General features: G+C 59.2%; 1 protein-coding gene across 2 annotated transcripts in view; it reads left to right on the top strand.

Annotated features, from left to right (window-relative positions):
• The window catches only part of HTRA3 (HtrA serine peptidase 3), a 31,980-nt gene extending 9,051 nt beyond the window's left edge, over positions 1-22,929 (top strand). The window contains exons 2-9 of one of the 2 annotated variants that reach the window (XM_078068334.1): positions 2,153-2,252; positions 6,077-6,299; positions 8,825-9,019; positions 9,638-9,670; positions 10,992-11,106; positions 18,559-18,607; positions 20,314-20,409; positions 21,785-22,929. In XM_078068334.1, the coding sequence (XP_077924460.1) occupies positions 2,153-2,252; positions 6,077-6,299; positions 8,825-9,019; positions 9,638-9,670; positions 10,992-11,106; positions 18,559-18,607; positions 20,314-20,409; positions 21,785-21,950 (977 nt within the window). In that variant the 3' untranslated portion in view covers positions 21,951-22,929. Of the gene's footprint in view, positions 1-2,152; positions 2,253-6,076; positions 6,300-8,824; positions 9,020-9,637; positions 9,671-10,991; positions 11,107-12,057; positions 12,834-18,558; positions 18,608-20,313; positions 20,410-21,784 lie in introns of those variants that run through there. The other variant, XM_078068335.1, reaches the window with a different exon arrangement.
• The last annotated feature ends 409 nt before the right edge of the window (positions 22,930-23,338 follow it).

Here is a 23,338-nt window from a genome sequence, read left to right as displayed (position 1 = left end):
GGTTACACAGCTGGGGGGGGTGACACCTGACGTGGCCCTCGGGGACTGCCCAGCCCAGCACGGCACGGTGGGCACGCACCTCGGCTGGGGTGAACCCAGCACACGAGGGAGAGCTGCAGACCCTGCCAAGCCCCGACCCGTGGAAGGGAGAAGGGCCTGGGGCGGAGGTCCTCTGAGGTCCCAAGGCCGCGGGAATTACCTGGTGAGGAGTGTCCCGTCAGAGACCAGAACCCGACAGGACAGCGGTTTCTGTGACTGGTTTCCTTCCTCTGCCTGGAGGCAAGAGCATGGTTTGGGTTCCCAGGGGCCTCGGGGTGGGGGAGACCGAGCTGGCCTTAGCCCCCACAGCTGACTAGTGAAACTGTAGAGTTTCAGGGACGATTCGCAATCCTGCGTGGAAATAAATGTGTGGAACCAGAGTGGGCCCAGCCCCTGGGGCCCTTGTTATTGTGAGCTCTGAACCCTAAACCCCACCCCTCCGAGGGTTTTGCCACCCGGGGGAGGGCTCCCGGGCAGGTAGCCCCTGGCCTCCTGCAGTTGGTTGGGTGAGGGCCCTCAGCCATGGCCGGCCACAGGCCATGTCTCCCAGCGGGCTCCGGCCACCCCCGGACAGGCCGCCTCTGATTCAGGCTGACTGCAGTGGCCTGCGCCCCCATGTCCCACGCCCATCGCCCGGCTGAGAGACGGACATCATAGAATTGGTGGGTGGGGCTTCCTCTCCACCCCTGAGCTTGGAGCCTGAGGCAAGCCCTCTCTGGACCCGGAGTCCCAATCCGGGCATAATAGTCAGGGCATGAGGGAGCCACTGGGGATGGGTGAGGGGCCCTAAGGAAGCGAGCCCCCGGCCCGAGCTTGGAACGTGCCTTCTCCAGCTCGATATGCGTCTTCGGGCAGGAGGATTTATCACTCAGCCCCACAGTCGCCCCACAGTCGCCCCACCTTTGAGAGGGAGGCAGTGACCCCCGCCCTGGCTGCCCCCTGGACATGGGGAGAATAGTCGGGATGTGCCCACCCACAAATGTTTATGGGGCATGCAGGGTGGCCGCACTCACCATGACCTCCTGTCCCTCTGGACAAAATGGAAAACCAGATTCTCACTAGATCCTCATGCCTCAGCTGCAAAACTAGCCTTCACCGGCTGAGCCCTGTTTGCTCACTGACCCAGGTGCCAGGGGGCATGGTGGGCTCCCCTGGGCAGGGAGCTTCGCGCCCGCAAGTCACATTCCTACCCAGTTCCCACAGGGCAGGAGGGGTCATCTTCAGTCTCAGTTTCAGACTAGGAGTCAAGGCCCAGAGAGGGCGAGTGATTTGCCTAAACCACACAGCTGGAGGAGGGGTGCCCAGCCAAGCCCGGCATGCGCCCAGCTCCAGGCATAAGCTCATTCGGGGACCGCAGGTTCCAGGTAGCGCCAGTCTCCGGGGGGGACCTGAGGGGCCTCGGCACATGCCCAAGCAAGGGAGACCAAAGGGGTGTGGGCCCCGTGCCACCCACATCCCTCAGGCCTGCGGTCCTGGCAGGCGGCAGCCCCCGCTGCTGACAGCAGCAGAAATCTGAGCCGGCAAAGGTTCCAGGGGGGTTCGTGAACCGCTCGGCAAGTTGGACTTGGGGCCTGGCCAAGTTGGATAGGGGGCCCTGGCGACTCAGACATCGGAGTCCCGCGGGGCCCAGGAGGGGGTCACACCATGGCCAGACCGGGGCAGCTTGGAAGGGCGAGCCGGGGGCCCCTGCCGGACCCTTGCCCAATCACTGCTTTAGCCCCAGCGCTGGAGCAACGGGCCAGAGCCGCAGGGGAGGGGACGGTTGCCTCAAGCCGGGGCACTGCCGTCTATCAGAGAAAGGGTCAGGGCCCCCGGGGGCTGGCCCAGATCTAGCTCCAATGTCATGTCACTGCTCACAGCCGAGGGCAAGTGTCCTCGCTGCTCTGAGCCTCCTGGCCCGCTTGGTGACGTCCAGTGAGGTAATGTGAGGAAGCTCAGCATTCGCCATTCTTGGGGCAAAGAAGCCCCCTCCCAAACGTCTGGGTGTCACTGTGCTGCTGAGTTTGGGGCATCGCTGAGGGTCTCCGAGCCCAGTGGGGTCCCTGGGGGAGCTTCCTCCTGGGTGGGGGTTCGGGCGCCTCACTAATGCGCCTGGTTCTTCCTGCCAGTGCAGGTCTCCACCAGCTGACCAGCCCGCGGTACAAGTTCAACTTCATCGCGGACGTGGTGGAGAAGATCGCGCCGGCCGTGGTCCACATAGAGCTCTTCCTGAGGTGCGTGAGCCCCTCCCAGGCGTCCGCCCATTCTAGCACCGGGGGCAGGTGAAGCCAGGTGCATGTGGGGTCAGGTGGGTCTCCCTGACACCTCCGTTGCGTGTACCCTTGGGGAGGGAGGCCCACTCTCTGCCCCTGGTGTCCTCGCTGAGGGGAATGGATATGCACCTGCCCCCTCCGGGCTGCAGGTTTGCTAAGCGGGTGTGTCCCGGGGCAGGGGGCGCCCTGGTGTCACAGAGGCTGCCTGAGCTGGTTCTGGGAAGCACTGCTGCCCCTAAGGCTGATCGCCCGTGGAATCCTGGGGTCTCCTCCGAGAGAGACCTCTACTTCCCAAAGAGAAAACATTGGCAGCAGGTCGTCTCAAGTTAAAAGTGTTTCTTCCTTCTGTCTGACTTCACCTCTTGGCCCCTGTGTGTGGAGGGGGCCACCAAACCGCCCAGATGAGGCTCGTAGGGTCCAAACCCCTCCACGCTGATGGGGAACAGAGGGAGCCAGGCCCCTGTGCACCGGAGTGGACAGTTACCCCGCGGCCTCGGGCCAGGGCACTGGGGCCTTGTGCGTTTGTGTGGCGCTTTCCCCGGGGGGTTGGAGGCAAGCTGGTGCCGTGATGCCGACACTGAGGCCCATGGGGGTCCCTGGGGGGTGGGCAGAATCGCTCACGCCCTGATCTCTGGCCCCAGCACGGGGCTCCCTGCTCACTGGGCATGGCGCTTGCCCAGCGGGAGCCCTTGTCACGAGGTGTCACTGCCCCCCATCTCTGGAGGGCGGGGACTGTCTTCACCCCTGATGGTGCTTCACGGGGTGAGCAACCAACAAAACGAGCCCCCCATCAGAACAGCAATGCCCTTGGACCAACTGTGTGCTCCACGCCCTGGTGGCCGCTTTGCCAACATGTGTCTCAACAGCCCTGGTGAGTGCCCACCTCTTAGAGGAGGGAGCCGGGCACAGGCAGGATCACCCTGAGTCAGGACCGGGGTGACTGACACTCTGCACCCCGAGGCCCTTTCTGCTCTCACGCACGGCTGAACCCCAGATGCTAGGCTTTGATGTTCCCATTCCCTGGGTGTGGAGTGAGGCAGGGGACCTTCTCCAGGCCCACAGAGCTGCCGAGTGCCGAGCTGGGCTTTGACCCCAGGTCTCTCAGGCCCCAGAGCCGACCCCTTACCTGCCCTTTCTGCAGGCTCCAGACCCCGAGACATGTCATTGAGGAAATTACAACTGGACATGCTAAGTGGCACATCCCTGGCCTTGTCAGTGGCTCAGATGGGGCCAGTGTCTTTCTAGAAGGCTCCGGGCCAGCTAATTGCTGACGGCAGCCTAGCCTGGGCAGGCGGCAATGCCTTTGCCACATCAGCCTTGGAGGCCCATGTCCCAGTGGGCGGGTGGGCAAGACCAAGCGGGCCAGATCCCGACACAGATGAGATGCTCATCGAGCCTGGGAGCCTCGGCTGTGACCCCTGACCTGGGGGAGGAGGCCGCCGGCGGCCTCGGGCCCCTCCTGCAGACAGCCAGCTCCTACCGTGGGTGCGGGAGGCGGTCAGGTGCAGCCCCTGCCCCGGGCCACACTCAGAGCTGGGCGGCGGTGGAAGCTGACCGTGAGAGTGGACAGAGGCCAGGGTCCCCCCGGGGCCGAGTGGCCAGGCTGCCTGACCCAGACGAGACCCTCGTGTCCTGGGCCACGGCGTCTGTGGCCTGCTACCATGTAGGGTGATCGTGGGCATTAAATCACTTTGTGTCTGGCTTGGAGGGCTCGGTGACGTGAGCCCCTGACACTGGTCCTGCCCGCGAGGCAGCCTTCTGCACTCCCTCACGTCCCTGAGACATTCCCCCTCGTGTCCCAGACCCCTGGGGTGCCCTTTCTCCCTCACCTCTGCTAAGCGGCCTCAGGCACTGAGTACCTGCTCCGTCCGGGCCCCTCTGGGGTGGCACAGAGGGTCCTGAGCTGTGTCCGGCCTCCCTCCTCCCTGGCATCCTGGCCATGGGCCGGGGTTCCTCTCGGCTCTGGCGAGGCTTGGGCATTGTCACGCATCCGTGAATTCTGATCTCCGACCGTTGGACCCCATGTACGGAGGCAGAAGCCGTGTGTGTGTCTGAGCGCGCACCCCGCCTGGCTCCGTCCGGTGTCCCCTGCCCCGAGTCTCCGGGAGGACAGTGCCTGGTGCAGAATTCACGGAGCAGAGCCTGCCATCGGCACTGGGGGAGCACACTGCCCCCCAGTGCTACCCTCTCCCTGTGTAGGCAGATCTGCGTGCCCCCCGGAAGCTACCCCCCCTGGGACCTGCCGTGGGACAACCCCAGCAGAGGCTACGTGCCCATTAGTGCCAATAGCAGCCCTGTTTGCTGAGTGACTTCCTGCCTCCAGGCGTCACACTCAGCAGGGTACGTACCCCATTTCCTAGCTGGGGAGATCGAGGCCTGCCCACGGCCAGGCAGATAATAAGTGGGATGGGCCTGAGATTAGAGTCCCGGCCTGTCTGGCTCCAGTGCTGAGTTGTCAGGGCCGCGATCGCCTGCCTGTCCCAACAGGCCCGATGCACACATCCCAGAAAGTTGCAAGTCACAGATGGTCGTCCCCTCTGTCTGGCTGTGAAATGGGCCCAGGCGTCAGTGACCTGGCCAAGGCCACAGCTGGAAGGTGGCAGAGCTGGGGTTGGCCCCGGGCCCGGGGATTCCAAACCCATGATCTTTCACCCCACGCTGGGCTCTGCTTCTCACCATCTGGTGCATGACTGCGGCCGGCCCCACATTCAGGCCCTGTATCCAGGCCCCCCCGACCAGGTCCCTGTGTCCAGGCCCCGCATGTCCAAGCCCCCCACGTCTCACATCCAGGCGCCCGCGACCAGGTCCCCACATCCAGGCCCCGCATGTCCAACCCCCATCCCCAAGTCTAGGCCCCCTGCATCCAGCCCCCGCATCCAGCCCCCACGTCCAGGCCCCCCATCCAGGCCCCCGCATCCAGGCCCCCGCATCCAGGCCCCCACGTCCAGGCCCCCACATCAGGCCCCACGTCCAGGCCCCCACATCAGGCCCCCGCATCCAGCCCCCACGTCCAGGCCCCCGCATCCAGCCCCCACGTCCAGGCCCCCACATCAGGCCCCATGTCCAGGCCCCCACGTCCAGGCCCCCACATCAGGCCCCCGCGTCCAGGCCCCCACATCAGGCCCCCGCGTCCAGGCCCCCACATCAGGCCCCCGCGTCCAGGCCCCACGTCCGGGCCCCCACATCAGGCCCCCGCGTCCAGGCCCCCACATCAGGCCCCCGCGTCCAGGCCCCACGTCCAGGCCCCCACATCAGGCCCCCGCGTCCAGGCCCCACGTCCAGGCCCCCACATCAGGCCCCCGCGTCCAGGCCCCCACATCAGGCCCCCACGTCCAGGCCCTGTGTCCAGGCCCCCACATCAGGCCCCCGTGTCCAGGCCCCCACATCAGGCTCCCGCGTCCAGCCCCCATGTCCAGGCCCCCACATCAGGCCCCCCCATCCAGGCCCCCACATCAGGCCCCCGTGTCTAGGTCCCCACATCAGGCCCCCGCATCCAGGCCCTCACATCCGGCCTCCGCGTCCAGGCCCCCACATCAGGCCCCTGTGTCCAGGCCCCCATATCAGGCCCCTGCATCCAGCCCCCGCATCCAGGCCCCCACATCAGGCCCCCCCGTCCAGGCCCCCACATCAGGCCCCCGCGTCCAGGCCCCCTACATCCAGCCCCCACGTCCAGGCCCCCACGTCCAGTCCCCATGTCCAGGCCCTGCGTCCAGGCCCCCCCGTCCAGGCCCCCTATCCAGGCCCCCACCCGCCCTGATGGCCCACCTGTGCCCACCTCTCCTCAGACACCCTCTGTTTGGCCGCAACGTGCCCCTGTCCAGCGGCTCGGGCTTCATCATGTCAGAGGCCGGCTTGATCATCACCAACGCCCACGTGGTGTCCAGCACCAACACTGTCTCCGGCCGGCAGCAGCTCAAGGTGCAGCTGCAGAACGGTGACAGCTACGAGGCCACCATCAAGGACATCGACAAGAAGTCGGACATCGCCACCATCAAGATCCACCCCAAAGTGAGTGGGCGGGCAGGGGGGCACCTTCCCAGACCCCAGAGCTCGGAGCGGCGCTGGCCCGACCTTCCTGCAGGGCCCTTGGAGGAACCGAGGCCCGGGGAGCACCGGCAATTTGCTTCTAGTCACGGGTCAAGTCAGACTAGAACCGGGGTCTGCGGACCCCCGCGCCGTGCTTCCCCGAGCTGCCAGGCGCGGAGCTAGGCTGCCGTCCCCCCGCCATTCCCGCAGGGAGGCCCTCCAAGGCCCAGGGACGGTCCCAGTGTCCCTCCCGGGCTGACTCCAGATGTAGCTGTCCCTGTGTAGCCGACAGAAGCTGTGGGGAGCCCGGGGACATATGCCCTGGTCCCTCCACGTGCGGTCCCCCCAGCTGGCTGGACAGCCCACAGCGGGGCCACCCCCCCGTCAGTGCCAGCAGCTGTGTGCAGGAGGCCCCCCACGGCCCTTGGCAGAAGGGGTGTCAGTGTCCTGCTATTTCAGAGGGGAAACTGAGGCTCAGAGAGGTTAGGCCATTGCCCAAGATCATGCTGACCTGGGGCAGGGCTGGTCCAGGGTCGTGGTTAGGACTGTCAGTGAGGGCCGCTGTGGGCCACCCCCGCCGTGAGGTCGGCGACCCGTGGGGCCACCTGTGCCCGTGAGTCTGGCTTGGCTGACCTTGAATCTGGTTTCTGCTCTTTCTGAACAAAAGTGTACAGTTTGGGTGATAATGAGTCTTTTGTGAGGAGGTTCCTTCCTGCCCCATCAAGGGAGAAGAGATTTACCCTAACGTGGGCCCTTCCCCACATTTGACCCTTTGATGGCAGTTACGGAGCCTGGGGACGCCGCGTCCATTCCAAAGATGAGGACACTCAGGCTGTGGGGGGGCAGGGGGTGTGCTCAAGGACAGAGATTGGCAGCGTTTGTGGTGAGACTCCAGGTAGTAAATACTCCTGGGCTTTGTGGGGCCTGTGCTCTCTGTGGACACCTCCCAACTCTGCAGCAGCCGCAGGTGACACAAACACGTGGCTGGGTTCCAATAAAACTTTATTTACAAAAACAGCCCGAGGGCCACAGTGTGCAGCCCCCCGCCAAGGACCCCCACAGGACGATGCAGAGCCAGCCTGGACCCTGGGTCTGGCTGCCGCTGGGTCTCTCCCATTCCTGGGGCTGCGGCCGAATCCTAGGGCGGGGCACACCCCGGTGGCCCTCGGTGGCCGCGGGTGCTGGTGGAATCAGTAAGGCCGTGTACCCTGGTGCCTGCAGGCACGATCAGCACCCACTGCTTCTCCTCGACAGCAGGAACTGCCTCTCAGCTCCTGAGTCCTGCGCATGGGAGCTCCCCCAGCTTTGGGGCGAGCTGCTGCCCCAGGCCACTCAGGCGCAGTGAGGAAGAGCATCCCCGAGGCCTGGGCATTGTCATCCCTCCCTCTGTGGCCAGCCAGTGACGGAAGTGTCATCCCTGTGGGTCCTTACCCTCTGCCTGGGACTCTCTGTGCCAGGACCCCCGCCCTCCCACCAGATGGAATCGGGCAGTCGGAGGGTCGGAGGTGTGCGGTCCTTGTCCAGAGCCAGCGTGAGGCCCCTGTGATGGGGGCACGATGGTCACCAGCACCTTCTTATAAAGCTTTGTGTCTGCAAGTCATTCCAGACCCCAGGAGCATGCAGGGGTGGTGCCCCGCACCTGGCCGCCCCGGTGGTGGCGTCGGACGGAAGTGGTACGACACCAAATCCCCAGATTGACGGGGGTGCTGGCAAGAGCGCCTCGGCTCCCGTCGATGTCAGGGACACCGGTGCGTCCACTCAGCACCTTAACCAGGGCTCGGGACTCTCTGCAGCGTCCAGACCATGGAGGCAAACCCAACACGGCCAGCTCCCAGAGCTCCCAGTCTAGCTGCAGAGTGGACAGACAGACAGGCTCCGCTGGCTCCACGTGGAAATGGAGCGAGCAGGTGTCTCAGTGTGCAGAGAGTGATGGCAGAGCTTGGCTAAGTCACTTTATTGCTCTGGGCCTCAGTTTCCCTGTGTGTCTATACTGGGAGATCAGGTTGAGCTGGATCAAGGATTCCAACAGTAGGGTTCTGGGTCCTCACCTGGACTCCAGGCTTCCCACAAGACTCCCGGTCGTATGCATCATCAGTTTGCGTGTGATGCATTTTGGATGGTATTCATAGCTCCTATCAGATTTCAGAGGGACCTGTGACCATCGAACCTCTGGGCTCCAGGACCTCAGAGGCCATGGCTGGCTGGACCTTCTGTGCATCCTCCCTGTGTGTGACCCCTGCAGCCGCCTGGGGAAACCCGTGGTTGGTCAGAGAGCAGCTGAGCCTCTCTTGCAAGAACTCCAGCCTGAGTCTCTCCTACTACGGGTCAGCTGGAGGCCAGCTTGGCCTCTGTCTGAGTTGGTGACTTGCCTTGGCCTTCGCCCCTGACAGCTCTATCCAGCTGCTCCTGCCTTCCTGGGACCACCCCGCTGGGGGCCTGGCCTTGATCTGGCTCTGGTCCCACCAAAGGCAGACGGCTGAGCCTCCCTCCCTGTGTCCCCCCTCCAGAAAAAGCTGCCGGCCCTGCTACTGGGCCGCTCGGCAGACCTGCGGCCCGGCGAGTTCGTGGTGGCCATTGGCAGCCCCTTTGCCCTGCAGAACACTGTGACCACGGGCATCGTCAGCACGGCCCAGCGGGACGGCAAGGAGCTGGGCCTCCGGGACTCGGACATGGACTACATCCAGACGGATGCCATCATCAACGTGAGTCCCTGTCCCCAGAGCTCGCCCCATCACTGAGCACATCCGCTCGCTAGAAAGTTCCTTCTTTACGCTCAACGGAGCTTGGACTCCCTGTGACTTCTGCACCTGGGTGCCGGGTCCGCCCTGGGGGTTAGAAGCTGCTGCCCTGAGCCGGGACAGCCCTTCAGAGACGCAGAGAGTCTCTGCCCAAGTCACCCCCCACCACCACCAGCATTCCTTTTGTCGCGGTTAGTATTGTTCTGTAGCTGAGGGCACCTTTCACGCTCACAGAGCGCCCACCTTTCTGGGTTTGCCGTGGTTCGGGCTCTTCTGGAAATGTGAGCCTTCGTAGAAACCCCTCGCGGCCGGTGGGATGTAACCGAGCCGTTGAGCGAGCCTGGAGGCATCCTGTGAGTCTGTGTGGGGCGCACGGGTCATCCGACAGCCGTCCGCGTGGCCTCTGGGGTCCAGGCTCCCTTACCTGTGAAATGGGGGTGCAGTGAAGCCTTTCAATGCCGTTGAGGGTGAAATTCAATGACCCATCTCTGGGCTGGTTGGAGCAAGGGTCGGAAGACAGAGCTTCGGGGGCCCTCGGGCGGGCTCAGGGCTGAGCTCACGTCGCGTTTCCTCCCCTTGCAGTACGGAAACTCCGGGGGACCACTGGTGAACCTGGTAAGTGACCCCAAGGCAGAGGTCTCTAGTTTTCACACGGCAGTACAGCCTCAAGGCGGGGAGGGAACCCCAAAGACGGGCCTCGAATCTTCACACCCGACCGCGAGGCCGGAGGTCCGGGAGGAGCACGTGACCCCAAGCACATGCCGCCCTGGGCCCCCCACCCCCGTACACCCCAGAGATGCTGGGCTGTCTGAGGAATGAGGATGACCCGGAACAGTGGCCAGGCAGGACCATGTGCCCAGCAAGGACCTGGGGCAGGGGAGACACAGGTCAGGGCTGCTCACTGCTCTGGGCCCCCCATCCTTGTGTTTACATGTGAGGTGAGGGGGCATCCTTGTCCTTTCCCAGTCCTCTTGGGTCCCCCCCACCCCACGTCTGTCCTGGGCCCCAGATTCAGGCTCATTCTCATCCCAGGTGAGATTTCTAGAATAAACCAGGAGTCAGAAATCAGTTCAGCTCCTGGGCCCCAAAGTATCGGATGCTGTCCCCAGCCCGGGAGCGCCCGTCCATGCGGCAGCGTGTCAGACATGAGCACGCCCGTGTGACATGAGGAACAGTGAGGGGACTCTGGAGGACTCGCAGGCAGGGAGGGCTTCCTGGAGGCGGGAGTATCTCATCGGGGCCGTGGAGACTGTGGGTTTGGGGTTGAGGGAACATGCAGGAGAAAGCTAGTCCGGGGAGAAGGCACAGCACGAGCGGGAGGGCTCAGAGGGAGCTTCACCCTGCGCCCAAGCAGCCCCGCAGGCGTGCACCGGGACCCGAGCCCCAGCACGGGCGTTCACAAAAGCTCATGCGCGCGGGCTTTATGCTGGAGGCGGGAAAAGCAGGGGTGTGTGCCAGGCTGGGAGGAGGAGCGCCTTCCTGGGAGGGTGTCAAGAACGAGGTGTCTGGTGACCCAGGCCGTAGCCTTGAGGGGGTGCAGGGCAGGGGTGGGGTGGGAGGCCAGCTCCCGGGGGACAGACAGGGTGGGTGGGTGCTGGGGAGCTGCCCTGGCCACATGCCCCCAGCCCCACTTCTAGAAGCACTGGGGAGACAGGTTCCGGTCCCAGAGGCCTCGTCACGCCCTCTCTGGGCTCCAGCCGCTCTGGATGCTGCCGGGGTGGGTGTGTCCTCCTCGGTGGGCACTGCCTGAGGGGCAGATCTGAGCTGGGGAGAGAAGGGGCGGGTTTGGAGGGAGAGGTGGGGGGGTCCCTGACCCGGAGGTGAACCCCAGAGGGCCTTTCCAGGACAGCTTGGGACTGTCCTGGGAGCCTCGGGGAGGACGCGGTACTTGGTACTCTGGCTCCCGGGTGACCGCCCCTCTGACCACCCTGCCCAGGACGGCGAGGTCATTGGCATCAACACACTCAAGGTGGCAGCCGGCATCTCCTTCGCCATCCCCTCGGACCGCATCACGCGCTTCCTCACGGAGTTCCAGGACAAGCACGTCAAAGGTACAGCGTTGCCCTGGGGGCTGCTGAGGCAGGGGACCCCGTCCTTCCCTGCTCACCCCGTGCCCATCCTGAAGTCCCCAGAACCCCGCACCCCTCAGCTGTGGCCTCTGTCTTCCTCCCCTTACCTCATGGTCACGTGAACCCCCGCCCCTCCTGATGCTCCCCTTCTGGCGGGGGGTGTCCCTCACCCACCTCCCACCTCCCATCTCCCACCTCCAGTGACCTGGGCCACCAGGCTCCACTTCTCTGGGCTGCTGTAGACAGAACCGGTCTTTCCTTTCTTCCTCCCTCCCTCCCTCCCTCCCTCCCTCTCTCCTTCCTTCCTCCCTTGCACCCACCCATCCATCCATCCATCCACCTATCCACCCATCCACCCACCCACCCACCCTTCCTTCCATCCACTCACACACACACTCACCTATCTACCTATCTGCTCTTTTATCCACTCCTACCCAGCCATCCACCCATCTACCCTCCCTCCCTCCCATCTGCTCATCCCTAAGGACTCCCTCTTTTAGCCTTGGTCATGTAGCCTGTCCAGGAGGGTATTCTCTACTCCAGGGGAGCAGAGCCTAAGCCCCTGATCCTTGGAAGGCATCTTCCTCTCAGCCCCATCTCCCCATCTACACAGGGGTGTCCAGCTCTCCCTACCCACGCCTGGATGGCCATGAGCACCCACCTGGGGGAGGCCTTGGCCAGGCACAGCTTACACTCCCCAGTGGGGGCCTGCCCATCACCTTCTTAATGTTGGTGGTCATAGCTGCCTTCCAAAGGAGGGTCCTACATCTCCTGATCTCAGGAGTTTCCTGGTGCCCTCCACTTTCCCACCTCTCATTTTAGCCCAAGTGAATGTCTCCCGCCATTTTGTCTCCCATGCCCACCTGGCCAATGCCCAGACCTGCCTCGACCCCACTACTCACACCTTCAAATTGCTTCCATGTCTCCTCCCAGCCCCCTCACCAGCAGTTCATTGAGAGCAGGGGACTTCCTCATGCTTGCCTGATCCTCCACAATCCCACCAGCCAAGCACACGGAGCCCAGTGCAGCCAAGACCAGTGCCATGAGGACTGGTCACGCGAAGAACCACTATTGAGGACTCCATTGGGTTCATCGGGGTCCCTCATGTGAAGATGGCCTGGAGCCAGGGTAGACCCAGTCTTCCCTGAAGAAGCTCAATGCTTCTTCTATTGGACAGGGGGGCATCAACCCCACATCTTTTCTCCTTGGCTGCTAGGAAGCTCAGAACTTAACCCAGGGTTGCACCTTCATACCTGTCATAGCCTTGGTGCTTTCTCTAATAAATGAGCTTTTCTAGTGTAATTATCCTCTGCTCCAAGGGTGCCTTTCACTTTGGCTCCCTTCCTGGAAATCGGTGGATCTGCATTTTGCAGACTGAGCTGTCAGGTGACTGTTAGAAAGATCGGATGATAGCATCCTCTCGCTTCTTGCCTCACTTTCTCTCCTCTCTCGGAACCCACCAGGGGCCGGCAGGGTCTGTTCCTTTGTGGTGCAGAGACCATCCCTGTCAGTGCTGACCTCACCCAGATACCCTGGGAAACTCTCAGGCCCTGTCCCCAGAGCTGTCACCTCCCTCAGGACATGTGGACTCATCAGAAAGCCCAACAAATCTTAGCTGGATGACTGAATCTTTAATTTAAAGCCCTTCTGAAGTTGACTGGTGTTTACTCCTGCTTTTTTGTCTTAATAAAATTATCAAAATACTTAAACCCAGTTAATCTAAAGTTCTTTAAAACAAGGCATCCTTAAATTAAACCAAGGAGACATTACAGTGCATTTCTTGTTCCTGTCTAGGTATGGGGTACGGAGGCCTCTGGGGGGCTCTCAAGGGAAGAGGGGCCACCATGCTGGTCCAAGGGAACCTCAGCTTCAGGCCACAGGAGAGTCTGGGGGCTCAGCCAGGTTTAGGACTAGAGTGTACCCCCCGGGGGTGTTTGGGTCAGTGGGGCTGGGTGGCTATGGATGTCTGGCCGTCTGTGAACTGTGGGGTCCCATCCAGCCTGGGGAGTGGAAACGTCACTCGTCTCCTGCCCCGGGGCTCTCTGTGGCTTGTGCGCCCAGGGAGAGCTGCAGGGAGGCGCTGGGGTTCCGGCAAGAAGAGACTGGAATGCACATTCCCTGGTCTCCAGGTCACAGGCAGACTAGGGACACCTGTGGGCTAGAGTGTTTCCCCCCAGGCCGGGAGGCAGCAGCCGGACGCAAGGGTGTGGCGGGGCAGCACCTGTGCTCTGCAGCCCATTGTCCCTTCTCCAAGGTCCCCGAGGCTTTAGTGTCCCCGAAACCTGAGCTCGGCTCTCTGCAGCCCGCGGCTGGGACCGGTGCTCAGCGCTCGGGGCTGCAGGTGGGGCTCCGGCCAGAGGGGCCCACAGCGCATGTGCGCCTGCGCGGGGACTGGACTCCTGTGGGCCGAGGCCGAGCGCGGCAGCCCGGAGCTTTTACTCTAGCGGGGGCGGGGGGCGCAGGAGCCCCGTATGTCCTGTGAGGGGGGCAGGGGGGGCGCGGGGTGCGGGGCGGCGGGCGTAGGCTGGGGGCCGCGGGGTGCGGGGCGGGGAGTCCGCTGTGGGAAACTAGCAGGGGCCGAGGCCAGGGTGACGGCGGCTGCAGGGTGAGGCCTGGTTGGGTCCGGGTCAGTGTTGAACTTGGAGCCAACAGGGCTTGCTGGAAGGAGGGATGCAGAGTGTGAGCGAGGCGGAGGGGCAGCTCCTGGGATGGGGGTTCAGGGGGCAATCAGGGGTCAGCCCTGATGCCTGCAAAGCCCCAGGCGTGAGCTTCTCTCTGGCTTGGTTTGGGGTTTTGTTGAGGTGAAACTCCCGTTGCGTACAGCGAACCCCTTTCAGTACCCCGTCCAGCGGCCTTAGTGCCCTTGCGGTGTGGGGGGCTGCCAGTCTCTGAAGGGAGTGATCGGTACCCAAAGCCAGCTCTCTTCCCCCTTCCCCTCCCTCTCCTCTGTCCCCCAACCCCCTCCCCTCCCCTCCTCCCCCTCCCTACCATTTCATTTCCTTCACTGGCTTTCTTGCCTCACGTGGGTCCAGAGTGTTTCCACGGCCTGTGTAGCAGGAAACGAAGTCGGGACCTTCAGCCCACCTCCCTGTTCCCAGCACAGCGCGCGGGACCCTCTGCATGTGGGTGATCTCCCCGTGAAGGAGGAGACACAGGGTTGTCTGCTGACCCCGAAACTCAATCAGGCCACCCCGCACCAGCCCCACCGGCCAGGGTTTCTGGAGAAGCCACAGTGGCTGAGCCTGCTGGCTCTGGGGTGGGCAGTGGGCTTCCAACCAAGGTCTCTAACCGGATGGCCTCTGTCTCTGGGGGGACAGGGCTGCCCCTCTGCCCAGCCAGGGCGCTGCTCACGCACAAGCACGGGAAGTTCAGGCTCCTTCCTGTTTTGAAGCATGACCTTGGGGTTCTGAGCGATGCTGAGGAGGGGCCAGCACCCATGTCAGGAGCAGGATGGAGGGCCTAGGCCTCTGCCGGGCCTTTCTCCTAGCTCTGAGGACCTCACCCACCTATGGATGGAAATGCCATCTAGGGAGTGACTCCCAGATTTCCATCACCAGCCTGGCCCTGTCGTGGAGCACTGCACTGGGATGAGCAGCTGCCCTTGCCCCACAGACGCTTCCCAGCCGAGGGGTCCTTTCAAAACGTAGAGCAGACCACGTAGGGCAGATCACACTCTGCTCCAAAGCGTCCCGGGGCTGCACTGGCTGGGGGTAAACACCAAAGCCACAGGCCCAGCAGAGCCACGGGCCAGCCCCCCGCCCCCACCCGGCGAAAATGTTAGTTGAGATATTTTGCCCACTTTAAAAAGTTGGGTTTTTTGTGTTCTTACTAGGTTTTGAGAGGGGTCTGGGTGCATTCTGGATGGGAGCCCTTGTCAGAGAGACAAGCTGCAAATGTCTCCTCCCGCAGCTTAACTTTTCATTCCCCTGATGGCGCCTTCAAAGAGCGCGCGTTTTATCAATTTTTATGAAGTCTCATTTGCCAATTTTTTTTTAATGGATCGTTGCGTGTGGAATTGTATCTAAGAAATCTTTGCTAACCAAACGTCAGGGATATCTTCTCCTACATTTTCTTCTAGCGGTTTACTTTCTGAAGTCTTTGGGTTAGGACGATGATGCAATTTGAATTAATTTTTTAAAAGAGTGCAAAGTATGAATCAAAGTTCTTCTTTTTTTTTTTTCCCACTTTGGAGAGTCAGTTGTCCCAACATCGTGTGTTTTTCTCCACTGAATGGCTTTTACTCCCTTGTCAAAAACAAAATGAGCCCGTTCTGTCCCACTTGTCTGTCTGTCCTGATTACCGCAGCTCTGCTATGTCTTCAAGTCAGGCAATGTCAGCCCTCCGGCTTTGTCCCGCCTCCAGCGTCATTCTGGTTTTGGGGGATCCTTTGCATTTCCACATGGATTTTAGAATCAGCTTGTCAATTCCTGATTTCAATTTCAGTTGTTTCAATTGTTTCAGTGTTAAAGTTCAATTTCCGATTGTTCGTTACCGGAATATACAAGTAACGTTGATTTTCGTATGTTGATTAATCATGAGAGATCCCGTGACCTTCACAGCTTATGCTGGTAGGACTCTCTGTGGGTTCCATCAGCTTTCCACACAGATGATTCTGCAGTCTGTGCACAGAGTCAGTTTGGCTTCTTTCCAGTGTGGATGCCTTTTCTTTTGTTCTTGCCTGGCTGGAGCCTCCGTAAGATATTGAATAAGTGGTGAGAGTGGATGGGGTGGCGTCATTCCTGCCCTTGGGGAGAAGTCTCTGTCTCTCACCAGCAAGGAGGATGCTCGCTCGACGTCTCTTGCAGGCATCCTTCATCAGGTGGAAAAAGTTCCCTTGAGTTCATAGGTTTTTTTAGGAACAGATGTTAGAAGATTTTGTCAGACACCTTTCTGCACCTTTTGAGATGGCGACTTTCCTTTGTAGTCTGTTCATGTGGTAAATTGTGTTGGCTGATTTTTGAATGGTAAACCATCCTTGCATTCCTGGGATAAAGCTCCCTCAGTCGTGATGCATTATCCTTGGGATATGTTGTTGGATTTGATTTGCGGAAAATGTCTGAGGGTTTTTTGCAGCCGTCTTCGTGAGGGGTATTGGTCTAGTTTTCTCTCCTGGTTTTGGCATCAGGATGATGGTTGGGAAATTTTTAGGAAGAACACTCCTCCTGTGCCTCTTGTCTGTCCTCAGTTCTCTGCTATGACACTGCTTCACTTCTGACACCCTAGTGACCAAATGCAAGGGGCTTCCCCACACCAGCTGGCTGTCCTACCGTTTCACCCAAGTCTAACACTGTCTACATGGAGGTGGTGTCAGAACCCACGGTTAAGGTCGCACAAGACCGCCCCCCACTTCAGATGCCAATCACAAGTCCAGCCTGTCACCTGTGCTTCTGACCCACCGGCTAGAGATTGGGGGTTCCCACGGCCCCCTCCTTGGGTTTGATCATTTGCTGGAGCAGCTCACAGAGCTCAGGAAAGCAGTTTACTGGCTAGATGACCAGTTTGTGTGTAAAGAGGTATAATTCAAGAACAACAATCGGAGAGAAGCACAGGATAGGTCTGGGAAAGGACACAGAGCACCTCCACATCCACCGACCTGGAAGCTCTCTGATCCCCGCTCTTGGGGTTGTATAGAGTCTTCATCATGTAGGCACAATTAGTTCAAATCACTGCCATTGGTGATTATTTGCACGTCCAGCCCCTCACTTCTCCCCAGAAGGGGTGTGGAGGTTGGGGCTGAAAGTTCAACCCCCTAATCATGTTGTAGGTTTCCTGGCAACCAGACCCATCCTTAGGGGCTTCTCAAAACCACCTCAGTAACATACACTTGGGAGTGGTTGAAAGGGGCTTCTTGTAAGAGTAACAGAAGACATCCTTCACACATGTATCACCATGAGGCCATTTCAGGGGCTGGCAGCAAAAAGATGTTCCCAGAGTGCTTGTCACAGGGAATTACAGAAGTTTTAGGGGCCATGTGCTGGGAACCGTAAGCAAAAACCAAAACACATATTTCTTATAAATCACAACATCCCAGAGGTGTTCACTCATTTTCAGTTTTCTAGACGAGTTTATGCAGAGTTGATACTATTTTTTTCCTAAATATTAGGTAGAATTGTCCTGTGGGACCATCTGGCCCTGATGTTTTCCTTGTAGGGAGATTTTTAACTACAAAATAAAGGCAGGGCTACTGTGATTGTGTGCTTCTTCTTGAGTGAGATCTGGCAGTTTGGAAACTTCAAGAAACGTATGCATTGTATCTGACTTGTCAAATGTGTTGGCATCCAGTTGTTCATAATTACATCTTACTACCCTTTCAATACTGTAGGGTCTGTGGTGATGTCCCTTCTCCCATGCCTGATCCTGATACGGATAATTGTCTTGTCTTTTTCTTTTTTCTTCTTCTGGCTGATAAGTCTGGCTGAAAGCTTATGGATTTTATTGATCTCCAAGAATAAGCTTTTGCTCTTCATTTATTTTCTGTATTGAATTTCTGTTTTCTATCTCACTGATTTCTAGTCTTTATTATTCCCTTTCTTCCTCTTACATTGGGTTTCATTTGGTCTTCTCTTTCTAGTTCTCAGGGTGAAAGCTAAGATCAGTGATGTGAGACCTTTCTTCTTCTCTGATATTGGCACTCTGGTACTATTAATTTCCCCCATGTACCGCTTCACCTGTGCCTCACAGCTGTTGATATGTCATTTTCCCATTTTTATTGGTTTTAAATACTTTCTAATTTCCTTTTTGATTTCTTCTTTGAAGATGAGGAATTCAGAAGTGTGTTATTTAGTTTCTAAGTTGTTGGAAATCTTCTAGATACCCTTCTATTACCGATTTCTACTTTAATTCCATTGTGGTCAGAGAGCATGTTTTTATGACACTTTAATTGTACTGAGACTTGTTTTATGGTTCCAAATAGGTAAATGCTATTTCTGGGGTTAAAACACTTTCTAAGTCACAGGCTGGCGCAGCCTTGGCAAGTTGTGTGTTTAAGTCTCCAACTGGAGGGCCTGGCACATGGCTAGTGCTCACTGGGCATTATAGGCTAATGTTATAATTTATGGGGAAGGCAGGAGAAGGTAACAAGTTCAGATCTGAGCAAGCAAGTTTGGGGAGCCTGTGAGATGGAGGCTGGAGAGGAGAGCCCCACTGGCTGTTGGGGTTTGGGTGTGGGGCTCAGCAGCCAAGCAGCTGTGGGAGCTGATGTGGTTGCATGGGGCCTGAGAGCAAGGGTGAGCCTGAAGTTACCAGACTAGGCAGGACATCTCCCAGCCCCTCAACAGCAGCCTGGAGGATAGAGGCAGCTCTAGCCTGTGACCACGTGGGATGGATCCTGCTGCTTTTTGCTCCTGGGGGGAATTTCGGCCCCACATGGCTCTTCAAGGAGGGCAGAGGCTTTCATAGTGGCTCTAACGGAGTCCTGTCCTATTTTGTTCCCAGACTGGAAGAAGCGATTCATTGGCATACGGATGCGGACCATCACACCGAGGTGAGTGTCTGAGGATGCAACCCTGCTACCCCTCCATCCTCATCCCTCTCCTCAGCTCTCCTCCAAGACCCTGCCCAGCTGTGTCTGGCCACCTGCAGGTGTTCCTGAGGGCCAGACACTCAGACTCCCAAGCCTCTGCTTAGGCCAGCCCTCTGCCTGCAATGCCTTTCCCCTCTTTGTCTGATTGGTTCCTTCAGCTCCCTCAGGACTCCATTCAGGTGCCCCCTCCTCCAGGAAGAAAGCTTCTATGGCTGCCATACAAATTACCACAAACTGGGTGGCTTAAGACAATAGGAATTCATTATCTTGCTGTTCTGGATGCTAATAGTCCAAAATCAGAGCGTCAGCAGGTCTGTGCTCCCACTGGAGGCTCTGTGGGGAGTTCTTCTTTGCTCTCCCTGCTTCTGGGGGCTCCAGGTATTTCTTGGCTTGTAGCCACATCACCCCAATCTCTGCCTCCATCTGCAGATTGTGGCCTCCTCTGTCTGTGTCCAAATCTCCCTCTTCTTTCTCTTATAAAAACACCAGTCCTTGGATTTAGGTCCCACCCTAAGTCAGGATGACACTACCTAGAGGTTCTTAACCAGTTAGATCTTTAAAGACCCTATTTGTACAAAAGGTCACATCCTGAGGTTCTGGGTGGGCATGAATTTTGGGGAGACACCGTTCTACTCACCATGCCACTCAAGTGGGGGGAGTTCCACCTTTTCCCCCTGCATAGCTGTGCTTCCTTTCCAAGCATTGCACTGGCCCCATGGGTTGGAATTGCCTGTTTGTGCCCTGCACCCCTCAACTTTGAACCTGAGCTCCTTGGGAGTGAGGACTCTGTCCTGCTCATTGGTATCATGTCTGTAGCAGAGTGGGTGGCTGGAAACACTGATGGTGAAATAAAGGGTGGTGTGTGTAAGGAAAAGGAGAAAGAGGGGAAAGGAAGGGAATCAGAGCAAAAAATATGCAAAGTCAAGTCCAAGGATTTGGAGAAGGAGGAGCATTGGGTGCTCTCGGGAAAACTAAGGCATGCTCAACTGATTATACCCTCAAAACTATACAGTCCCTAAAATGATCATTCTTCCCATTTCATCAACTGCTAATCTAGGGATTAAATCTGACAGTCATTTGTAATCAAGACCAATATACCAACTTTTATCTATTAAATATGTTCTTTCTTTCTGACTTTCATCCATTCATCCATCACACCATTTGTCCATCCATCTATCACACCACCCTTCCATCAGTCTATCACACCATCCATCACACCATCCATCACACCATCCATCCATCCATCACACCATCTGTCCAGCCTCTGTCTATCCAGTCCATGACTCACTCATTGCTCATCTTTCATCTATCCATTTATCCATCCTTCCTTCCATCCATCCATCCATCCATCCATTTGTTCATCCATCCTTCTACCTTTCCTTCCTTACTCTCATCCCTCCTCCCACCCACCCTCCCATCTATCCATCACCCTCCCCTATCCACACTTCTAACCATCCAGCTTCAGTAAACTTTCTCTTGAGGATCCCATGTCAAGTGGGGGACACTGAGAAGAACCAGTGACAACCCAGAGTGGTCAGTGGTAGGACAGAGCAGTGTCAGGGTCCAAAGGAGATGCCTCTTCTGGCATGGGTGGTGGGGGGAGGGAGGGCAGCTTTGTGCCACGGAGGCTCAGAAGAAGTGTGTTCATTGTGGAACTTCCTTTTCAGTTTGGTAGAAGAACTAAAGGCCAGCAACCCAGACTTCCCGTCGGTCAGCAGTGGGATTTATGTGCAAGAGGTTGTCCCAAACTCACCTTCTCAGAGGTAGGCTGCACTACGGGAAGCAGGGACACTGGACAGGAGGCAATCAGACATCCTGGCGGGTGGGGTTGGGTGGGCATGAGGCCTGCTTCAGTGACCTTGCATGACTTTGAGCCACCATCCCCCCCCTCCCCCGGCACATGACATGGCACGGAAGTGGCAGGTGGGATTCTGGCCTATTGCCTAAGCCAGGGGCAGGCTGGAGAGATGAGGTACCCCTTAGAGCATTGGCAGTGCTCTTCCTCAGCCCAGCGTGTCCTCTCCTTTGGGTCTAGAGTGACAGAGTAGCGGAGACCCCCCCCCCAGAGCTCAATCCCCAATCCAGCCCAACTCCCACCAGCTCGGTGGGCACACTAGGGTCTTCCTGGGCCTGTTTCCTCATCTGCAAAATGGGCACAATTCGGCCTACTCTTTCTCCCCTGAGGAGGCTTTGTAAAGATCAAATGAGACAAAGCACCGTTTTCTTTGAAACTGCCGAGTACCGGAGAACGGTTGACTGTTTGCAGCGCCATGAGCTGAGCCAGCCCGTGTAGTGCAGGTGCCGCATGCTTGCACGGCTGATCCAGGCCCCAGAGGGGCTCCGAGCAAGCCCTTCCCTCCTCTGCCCCAGGTGTGTGTCTGTACGGTAGGTGGGCTCATTCGGTCAGTGGTCTACACAGTAATCCCCGGAGCTGCAGGTCGTGCACAGGGGGTCTGTGAGGGGCGAGGGCAGGGTGCGGAGTGGAGAGGAGCCAGGCAGGTAGGCCTCCAGCCCCGCAGGGCCCCTGCCACTGAACAGGACCCCTCTTCCTGTTTTCTGTCATGCTGCTTCAGAGGCTGCGCGGGTGCTCGGTCCACAGCTGGCCTGCGGTAGAACTTGTTGGAACATAGGTCCGTGAAGCCAATGAATAGCCACCAAACTCAGGCCCCTTATTCAGGGTTTCAGCAGTTACTGGGAGGGGCCCCGGGCAGGCCGCCTCAAGAGCCAGAGTGGTGGGCTCAGTGGCAAGGGTGTCTGCTGCTGACCGACGCTGCCTCATCAGTCAGCCCTCACTGCAGCCTGGACCTCGTAATCTGCAAGCCTGTTCCCACATGGGACTGCAGATGTGGAAACTGAGGCTCAAAGGGGCCAAGTGCTTGGTCTGCGGCAGCCCAGCCAAAAAGGCTGCAGCCAGAACTTGAACCCAGCCCTTGTAATGTAGAGAAGAAGCAGGCTCACAAAGCACTAGCCCATTGGAGGACATCGGTTTCCATCTGGTGTGAGAACCTTGCGGTCAGGACGCTGTTCTTACCTGTTGAAATGATTTTTCTTAACTGCTGCTGTTTAACCGGATCGTCCCCTGAGCGGGGTCCCAGCCTCGCGGGGATGTGCGGTGACTGGGTGTCTCTCCATTGGCAGAGGGGGCATCCAAGATGGCGACATCATCGTCAAGGTCAACGGGCGCCCTCTGGCGGACTCGAGCGAACTGCAGGAGGCCATCCTGACGGAGTCCCCTCTGCTGCTGGAGGTGCGGCGGGGGAATGATGACCTCCTGTTCAGCATCGCGCCCGAGGTGGTCCTGTGAGTGTGGGGCCCCTCCCCACGTCGCCGCATGCCAGAGCCTACAGCCCGGGACAGGTGCCGGCCGAGAGGTCCCGTCCAGAGCCGCTGACGCACACAGGGTCAGGACGAAGGACCACGGACGGTCCTCAGCAGGGCCGGTGGCCTCCTTCTGGCCATCCAGGGGCAGAGCCACAGGCAGGGCTTGGCCAGGGACCCACCTCAGCCTTCGGGAAGGTTGACACTCCCACATCACTGTGCCACGGGGGCAGCCGGTGTCCCCCTCATACAGATGCTCCCGACGGCCACCTTCCAAGTGCCGGGGATATCTAGAACACCCCTCTGGAGTTCCCCACAGGTCCCACCCTCCCTTCTACTCCCCTGCCTTTATACCTGTCCAACCTCTGTCTAAATGCCCAACCTGTGCCTACCCCACCCTCCGCTCCCACTCACCTGCTCAGATCAGTTCCCCAGCCCGTCCTCCCCGACGAAGGTCTCCCAGCCCCTGCCCCAGACACCACAGTGCCCACCACATTGAATGACCAAGGCTGTCACTCCGCCAGCCTGGAGGACCTGGACGGTGGCCGCGTCTGACCCGCTTGGGGCGTCAAGTGTGGGGACCTGGCCCAGAGCAGGCCCCTAGGGGATGTCCCCTGGCTTCCCAGCCCAACCCTGTGGCTGGTGATGAGGTTCACCTTCCCAGGCGGGAGAGAGACTGGCCAGGAGCAGAGTGTCTGGGAGGCTGCTTGTCCCCCTGGAGGTGACCATGGGCCGGCGGGCAGAGGAAGTGTCCTGATGGGGGGAGGGGTTGCAAGGACTGAGCCGGCTTCGCCTCCCCTGCGCCGTTCTGCACGGGGCCACCGGCTCACAGAATCGGCCCCTAGAGCGGCTGGGGAGCGCACGTGTGTTGAGGTATATTTGTGAGCTTCGCTGTATAGTGGACCCCCGTTTGCTTGTATTATATGTTTCTCTACTGTGTGGAAATTAAAGTTTACGAGCACATGGTCCTTAGCCAGCAGGGGACTCTGGGTAGCCCACCCCCCGGCCACAGCCTCTCTTGGATCCAGAGCTGACACACCAGCCAGCCGAGGGCCGGGGACACCACCCTGAGCTCAGGGGCATCGGGCCAGCTCCCCGACTTCCTGCTGGTCTGTGGTCTCAGGCAAGACGCTTCCCTGCCCCTGCCCTGTCCTCTCCCTGGGGTAGGAGGGACACGGATGCCACCGCCCCGGAGGTGAGGGGGCCGAGCACTTGGAAAGGTGCCCGGTTTACAGGGCGCCCCACCTAAGCCGCACTACATGTCCCCTAAAGCTTCTCTGTATCTGCTCCAGGTCACCTCACCACAGACTACCCAGTGATGGGGAAACAAGGCAGGAAGAGACAAAGCAGATGGCCGGGCACGGGGGGCTGCAA

This window comes from Halichoerus grypus, chromosome 3 (genome assembly GCF_964656455.1).
Source record: "Halichoerus grypus chromosome 3, mHalGry1.hap1.1, whole genome shotgun sequence".
NCBI classification, from domain to species: Eukaryota; Metazoa; Chordata; class Mammalia; order Carnivora; family Phocidae; genus Halichoerus; species Halichoerus grypus.
This window is presented reverse-complemented; position numbering and strand designations above follow the sequence as displayed.